General features: G+C 42.3%; 1 protein-coding gene across 3 annotated transcripts in view; it reads right to left on the bottom strand.

Annotated features, from left to right (window-relative positions):
- kaznb (kazrin, periplakin interacting protein b) overlaps window positions 1-3625 on the bottom strand; it is a 92218-nt gene extending 88593 nt beyond the window's left edge. For 2 of the 3 annotated variants that reach the window (XM_058632121.1, XM_058632124.1), the window contains exons 1-2: window positions 3095-3219; window positions 2851-2936 (exon numbers count right to left, since the gene is read on the bottom strand). In XM_058632121.1, coding sequence (XP_058488104.1) covers window positions 2851-2926 — 76 coding nt within the window. In that variant the 5' untranslated portion in view covers window positions 2927-2936; window positions 3095-3219. Of the gene's footprint in view, window positions 1-2850; window positions 2937-3094 lie in introns of all 3 variants that reach the window. The other variant, XM_058632122.1, reaches the window with a different exon arrangement.
- Window positions 3626-8359: the final 4734 nt, after the last annotated feature.

Raw genomic sequence — 8359 nt, forward strand, 5'->3', positions numbered from 1 at the left:
CGTCTTCTTGTTTCACGCTTCCTTTATATACGGTGATGCCCTGCAGATAGAACTGATCCAGTCACACATACACTGCTGTAAAACATGCTTCCACACAGAACAACAGAACCAGCTCAGACTATGAGTGAAAGGCTTCACATTACTAAAAGCTAGAATCATCTGAAACCAGAAAGACACACAGCTGATCAACACAACTCTAAAACCACGCTTGATAGGACGGGGGACGATATGCTTTAATCTCAATTTGATTTGTAATGCAATTTTCATTTATTGCGATTCTACGAGTAGTGAGAGTTGTACCGTATCAATTATGATTGAAAAACAGATTAAATGATACAATTCCTGAGACAATAACTCACAAGCCCTATTTCCAAAATCAGTGCCCATCACATGTCATTTACATTTTTAAGTTAACTGCTACATTTAGCTGCCCCTGCTAATAATACAAATATGGGGTGTTTTTTTTTTTTTGCTTTGCATACTTGCATACACACTGAGCTAATGCTGTAATAAAATACAATAAACCAAATTCAATAGAGAGTCTTAAAACACAGCACTAATGTGAGCCTTCAAATTAACACGCTTCAGATTAAAGCACAAAATGTCTTTTGAAAAGTCTGGATTGACACTGAAAAAGGTGACAAGAAATGGAGGGACTACATAGAAAAGAGTAGAGCTTACCACTGAATGTGTGGAATTATGTTTAATAGCGGTGACCTTGGGGACTGTACGGAGGAAGGTATTATGTGTGACTGTGGGTTCCTTAAAGACCCCGGATCCGAGCCTTCAGCCTGTTTTTTGCCAGCCCTTTGTTTTTACAAAACCTGTCATTGTGTTTTGCTGAGATGACCCTGTCTGATGTACCTGTTCTGTGTGTAGTTTTACATGTCTATGTTTTGTTTTTCACTGGAAAAAAGCCAATAAAAAGAAAGTTTTTTAAAAAAAAAAGAAAAGTCTGGATTGAAGATGAGTGCATCATTTATAAAAGGGTCCCACAATGGTCCATGACGTCTCCAGCAAGAGACGATGTCCCATTCAAAAATACATATAGGGCAATATAGACTTTAACCCTTAGTTTTAATGCGGCACAGATCTGTGTGTGTTTAGAGGCTTCTTATGTGTTGTTGAGTCAAAGTTAGGTCACATTTTATGTTGTGATAGTCGCAATAATTCTGCAGAAGTCACAAAATATACCGCTTTTATTTCATTTTTGTTCATAAAAACGAGCCAAGTGACCGTTGAACTGTGACAGATTTCTATATTTCACAAAATCAATCCAATTTAAAACATTTTTAATACTTTTGTGTGTGTGTGTAGTTGTTATGTTTAAACATAGTGATGGAAAAAAGCAGCCAAAATGCTCTGTGTTCTAAGAGTTAACAGCAAAGTAAATGACGGAATGTGCCACAGAAAGTGATAACTTAACTTCCTCGCCAGCCAAATAATGTGACGACCAGCGGCAGAGACAACAGCCTGTCCTTGTCGTCTTTAATCTGATCAAACCGGTGCAACAAATCCCAACAGATGACATCACACAATTAAGCGGCATGTGTCAAGAAACATAAACTTTCCAGCTCGAGCAAATAACCAACGCGATGCTTCCCTAATTAGCTTCGCCAAGTTGCTGATGACACTCGCTCGCTCCTCTCTCCAGGAGGTAATTAGGGAAACCAGGAATGTAACGCTGATGTGGCAAAGTCAAAGCAAATGGTGCAACCGTGTGCTGTGTTTGGATATCTGCCCATGGACTCTGCTAATTATTTATCATCTCACTGTATGAAGAGTCACTTTGCATTTACGGGCCGAGCAGGGAGATCAATGTCGTTGACTAAGTCCTCGCAGCACGACTTCATGAGCAGAGAAACGGGGCCAAGATGAAGGAGGATGCAGCTGACACTGTCAGTCTGGAATCAAGTCAGTATCCACAGTATTCCCCCCCCCCCCCCCCCACCTCGCTTTAATTCCTGGTATTATGTATTCTGACCATCTGCATTACATATTGAGACATCACTAGAGTATGCAGCAGCCCTGTGCTTTTGTTTAATGTCTCTGAGCCACTAAAGAAAAACTTGATCTATTCAGTTTTCAATAATTCAGCCATCAGTCTGTGCTCTGAGAGCATCTGATATAGTGTCTCAGCCCGTTGGACTCAACCTCGCCGATACAGTGCAGCTAGCGGAGTATATTTCCGAGAGAATCTGCACCTCACAGAGGGGAAATGTCAATATCTGCTACGTTGATACTCCAACATAATAAAAAAAAAACCTGCAGAAATACACTTAGCTATTAATAATGTATCCCTGCTTTGATAAAGCCAATCAATAAAATGGACTCGCTCTCATTTCTCGAGAGGGCGAAGTGCCACTTTTTTCCCAGATTGTGACTTCCAACGCAAGCTGAGCCCAAAAAGCCCCGACCTCTCTGCGCCGTGCCGCTTGTGTGTCTGAGCCCTTTCCTTGAAATGCAACACGACACAAGTTAGTGCATCAGCCCACTCCTCGGAAACTTGCTGCACTGACAGAAACATCAACAGCGATCACAATCACACGATCTATGAAGGGTGGAAAAACAACCTTGCTTTCATCACCGAGATCCTTCACCGACTCTTTACTGTTTTTGCTTAACCCCCCCGAAACAAACACAGGTTTTTCACAGCAGCAGCAGCAGCAGCAGCAGCTGCAGACTAGTATTTTTTGACAGTGTGATCTTGTTGCCCCGGTCAGCATCTGCTCAATTCAAACAGCAATAAGAGTGTGGATTGGATCAAGAGGAAACGCTGAGGGTGTAAATCACATGCCGACATGTGGTGAATGTGGCCGACATAAGTCAAATGTAATTGTGGCTACTCACTGGCTTGCATGAGCTGTCCCTGACGTCCAAACACCTGGGAGAAGGTGGCATGGCTGCAGGTGATGGTGTCCTCCATGGCTGTCCCACTGGCACGTGCCGGGGAGAAAGAGAGAAGAAGAGGAGGAGGAGGAGGAGGAGGGTTAGATGAGGGAAGGTCAGCATCAAACACTGCGTCACAACACAATGAGAATGAGAATAGATGAAAAGATGCAAAACAAGAAGAGGGACAAGAGGGAGGGTTTACCTTCAGCTGTGGAAGCTGGTGTGTGATCTCTGTGATGACTGTCCTGGACTCGTCCTCCTCCTCTTGCTGCTGCTGCTGCTGGAAGTGATGCTGCTGCTGCTGCTGCTGCCGCCGAGGAGCAAAACACAGTCCTTTGCTGCTCCCACCACTGTGAGCAGAACTGTTCGCCGCACAGATAATGGGGAGGGGGGTGTGCCTGCCTGCCTGCCTGCCTGCTGCCTGCCTCAGTGTGCAAGTGTGCACGTGCAAGAAAGTTCTCTCAGTGTGTGTGAGAGGACATGTTGGTGTGCACATGTGAGAGAGACAGTGCAATAAAAGCCAGTTTCAGAGCTGCAGGCACATGTGCTGTGCCAGCTTTCTGATCTTGTGCTTTGTCTGTGCAGGCTGACAGTCCTCATGCAGCTCCAGACAGGTTGAGTTGAACCGGAGAAGAAAGAGCGGGGACGGAAAAAAGGCGGTGAGAGCAGCGCCTACGGCAGGTAAGAGTCAATTCTCCCCCCTTCACTCACAGTGCAAGTAGACAGCAGTGTCTGTCCTCTGGGCACAGAGCAGGACTGTTGCTTTCTGATGTGTACTGATTTCTTCCCTCCCTCATTCCCTCCCCTCTCTACAGCATTTTCCTGTGCCTTGGCAGTAACATCTCTCTCTCTCTCTCTCGCTCTATTGCTCTCCTGTTTCCCTTTCACATCTCTTACCCCACCCCATGCAAATCCCCTCAATCCATCTTAAAGCTTGGGCCACTGCTGGGAAACAGATTCTACTCAAGTGCCTTATCTTCCCCCAGTGTGAGAGTAGATGGGAGATGAGGGTAGTGAGTAGCGAAAAGTTGGGCTGGTGCAGCTTCTGGTTTCCAGAGGCAAAGTCTTAAAAGAGAATTACAGAAAAGTGCAGAGTGTAAAATAAGAAATTAGCTCATACTAAAATGAAATTGCCTCACTCTGTGGTGCAGAGACATTTGATTCACAACTACATTACATTAGATGAATAAATAGCCTCTTAGGTTTGGAACCAAAACATTTGATTGTTTCTGTACTGTCTAATCTATGTAGCCTTTGCAACCTGGGTTTACAGCTTATTTCCATCCATCCATTCATCGTCTACCGCTTCATCCTCCACAGCTGACATAGGGCGAATGGTGGGGTGCATCCCGGACAGGTCGCCAGTCCATCACAGGGCTACACTGAAACAAAACAATCATCCATTATAACACTCACACATACAGTTAATTTAGAGTGTCCAATGAGCCTAATTCTCAAATCTGCAAGTTTTTGGACAGTGGGAAGAATCCGGAGCAAACCCACGCACACACGAGGAGAACGTCCGTGCAGAGAGGGCAGCTTATGTCCTCAAAAAGCAAAAAGAATCTTTACCAGAGAGCCCATTGTCATGGAGCCTCCTCTCATACCACCACTGTGTGAGGTGAGCACACCAGAGACCCGACTGCATCGCTCACATCCTTGCATCACATCCTCCCGTTGTGAAAGGAAACAGCAGGACGCTCAGCGGGCCACAGTGAGAGCCGAGAGGAAGGTGCAGCGAGGGCTTCTTCCTTCGTGTCAAAGGATAACAGCCGTGCACGAGAAGCAATGTCCAGCGTTTCGGCGCATTAAAGTAAACAACTGCACGTTTCAACAGTGTGTCTTTACAAAAGCCAGATCGAGGTAGCAGGAAAACAGCGTGCGGTTGCATCGGAAATGCATCCCAAGTCTGAAATATGCTGAACACGAGGATTTCACAAACTAGACTTGATGTAACTTCACTTTCAAGTCTGACGGACTAATGCCCAGAAGAATACATCTCCTCTACACCTTCATCTCCTTTAATGTCATTCTCTTTGAACAGGAAGTAGAGGCAGAGTGAGGTTGTACGTATACAGTATATTGTCGCACACATGGAAATGAAAACAATACAGTGAACACTGGGGCTGAAACAATGTACGTACATCATCACAACAATGTATCTGAACTCAAATGACTTCCCTTATTACAGTTTTAGATCATCAGTGGAAATAAGGAGTTTGTGAGAAACCATTTTAAAAAATGTGTAAAAAAATATTTTATAAGGACAAACATAGCATTGAGAAATAATAATCTGTTTTAACCCTTCGAACACAGAGCATTTCAGCTGCTGTGTTTCCATTACTGTGTTTAAACGTACAGTATACACAGAGGCTATAAGAACAATATAGAGTGTCTTAAATCCTTTTTTTCAATCTGATGAAAAAAAAAGGTAATTTCTACCAACTATATAAAGACACCTGAGCAAAAAATTTACTCAAAATGTTTAAAATCGGATTGAATTTGTGAAATTTGGAAATACGTCAAAGTTCAAGCATCTCGTTTTTAAGAGCAAAAAGAAAAGAAAGGTGGTCTATTTTGTGATTTCTGCACAATTATTGCTACTTTATACTAAAATTACTACTAAAAATGTGATGTAAAATGAATCGTAACATTGAAAAAACTATTTTATTTAAAGCCTGAATATGTGACCTATAAACACACACCCTCAGAATGTCCATATAAGGAGTTGTGCATTATTCCCACAGCAAATTACCATGGCTGCGACGCAGACCTGTGCCACGTGAGCACAAAGGGGTCCAATATCACTATGTATGGTAAAAATTGTGAGGAACATAAAATTAGCTACATTAGCTCGGTAGCTAATGTAGCTAATTTTATGTTCCTCACAATTTTTCTAGTCAAGTCAAATTTTATTTGAATAGCTGCACTTAAACCTCCACAAATGACTTAAACCTCCAAAAATTGTTAAGTTTTCTTGAAAGTACAAATTTTCATTTTTTGCACAGTTGAAATCACATTAATCATTAAAGAGCACTGAGATGTGAATGTTATAAACTCAAATATCTGTCAAACATCTACATAAAACATGGTCTGAACATAAAGGGCTTTTCGGACTGACCAGCATTGCTGTTACTGACCATATTCTTGTGTAGATGATCAAACGTCCAATGGTTTGTTTCGTTCCAACACACAGGAGAGGTAGCTCAACTACCGTACCACGACAACTTATACAATCACATGACCAGTCTTGTGTGTTACGCAGTGAAATATTTTGTTAACGTGCATTAATACCAGTCTCTCCGTGGTCACGCCCAGCACAGAGCTGCATGGAACTGCATTTTTATGAATAGAGCCGAAGCGCCGTACACAGCAATCAAGAGAGAGTGCAGTGATATTTCACTCTGACAGAAAGAGTACAGTGCAGCACTCTGTCTAAATCCCCACCCCTACACACACACACAGCAGGAGGAGCCATAAAACACATCCAGCCCATAAACTGCACCGTCATGGTAATATCCTCACCTCCCTGTCCCGTCATATACAGAAAAGCTGAGTCAGTGGATCAAACCCAACATACAGAAGTTCATTACTCCATCTATCGCCATGACAACCCTGCGTGTCACACGAGGATCCGATGCACACATGAGGTCACGTTCCTTTGTGAATCAAGAAGAACGTGATCGAGATCCAACTGTTGACGGATCCGTCGTACGCATGCGAGACCATCGCGTTACAGCAGACGCACTCAATGCCACGTGAATTATTTATGCCGAGTCATCAGTGATATTGATGTAGATTATCTATTCAGATTAATAACACACTTTCTTCTTTGTGTTGGGTGACACAAATAGCAATTGTTGACAGGGATACAGGTTTATTTTAAGAGCTGCAGAGCCTGGCTGAATATTTAATAATTCAAAACATCATCTGTTTTGTTGATACACTGGTTTGTGTACAGCATATTATCATAAAAACCACATCTTGGACAAATCCTCTGCAGCTCCGAGCTACTCGGAATAGAGCGATTAATTATTAACATTTGCTGCCCACTACCACTTCTTTGGAAATAAGGTTAATGATTTTGCATTTTCCGGCGTTCCCAATACTTTACTGTGTGTTGTTAGGCCGTGTGATAAATGAGATATTTAAGTTATTTTTCCTTCTATTCTCTAAATGCATTTCTGTGCTATCTCCTTTAATATATAACTCTGTCACGCAGCGTAACAAAATGTAGCACAATCAATTACAATGAATCGAGAGCCCAATGCTAAACAAGTTAGTTTTCCCAGTGCGTTTGCGACCTTAATCCCGGTGATTTATGAGTGCAATATTACACAGACGAAGCAGCGAGTGGTCGCTTAAAGAACGAATATAAAGCAGTAAGATGTGTTCACTGTAAAGAAAACCAATGAATATAAATATGGGAGTCTCTTACAACTGCATATACACAAACCTCTACACAAGGAATGATTTAAGTTGTTCAAAATCGAATGAATTAACCTTTGCTCCTCGCTTTCCCGTCGAGACATACGACATGCACGTGGAGCCAAACGTGGAGCTACACAGACGGCAGAGGTACGAATTTCAAAAGGTAAAGTATGACTCACAAATCAACCTCTGTGTCAAGTGCACTGCTCCAAAAATAGACAAGAGATCGTGCAGCAGCCTCAGAGGCGATGGTGGCCGTGACTGCCCTGTAGCCGCTCTTGCTGACCTGGGGAGCAAAAGCATCGACTTGTAGACTTGATTTACGTGAGGAACACCCTCGATCAAACGCCGACTGAATTTGACTTCTCTTTTAGACAGGTCTGCCAGGTCCCTGACACACAGTTTTAAGTACAGAAAGCAATTGGCAAATGTAATCTGGAAATCTTTATTACAAATGCAATGGCAGGGACATCTATTACATTGTTTTAAGAAAGAGTCCTGGGGAATAAAATGGTCTGCGAGGAGCGAGAGCCCATTTGTGAGTGCGGTTACATTCTCCATTTCCACAATGTAAGGTTTGATTTTTTTTTTTGTTGAAAATCCCCAATGCTGTAAAGTATATACTGTATAGATATATATCTAATAAATGAAACACAATAACCGAGGACCATAAATGTCTTTATCTTCTCCGTTTATACTCACATCTTGCAGAACTGGGTAAAGCTGAGAGAATCCTACAAGCAAAAAAAACAACAAAAAGCTTAACACAAATTGAAAAAACCTTTTTCTTTTATTGTGTCAATTACAGTGATGTCTTACTTGAGGTCATTTGGAATTTGGGTCTTTGTTCATCCTTCGACACACAATATTGATGCATAAAGGCAAAACATTGAAAAATGTTCTCATGGAAAAATAAATTAGCTTCAATTCATGTCGTTCAAATGACTTTGCCACAACATGCTACAAGCATTAAAGCACTGCCTGTGTGTGTGTGTGTGTGTGTGTCCGTCTCTGTGCTACAATGAACATAGTCCGG

Source organism: Solea solea, chromosome 6 (genome assembly GCF_958295425.1).
Source record: "Solea solea chromosome 6, fSolSol10.1, whole genome shotgun sequence".
NCBI classification, from domain to species: domain Eukaryota; kingdom Metazoa; phylum Chordata; class Actinopteri; order Pleuronectiformes; family Soleidae; genus Solea; species Solea solea.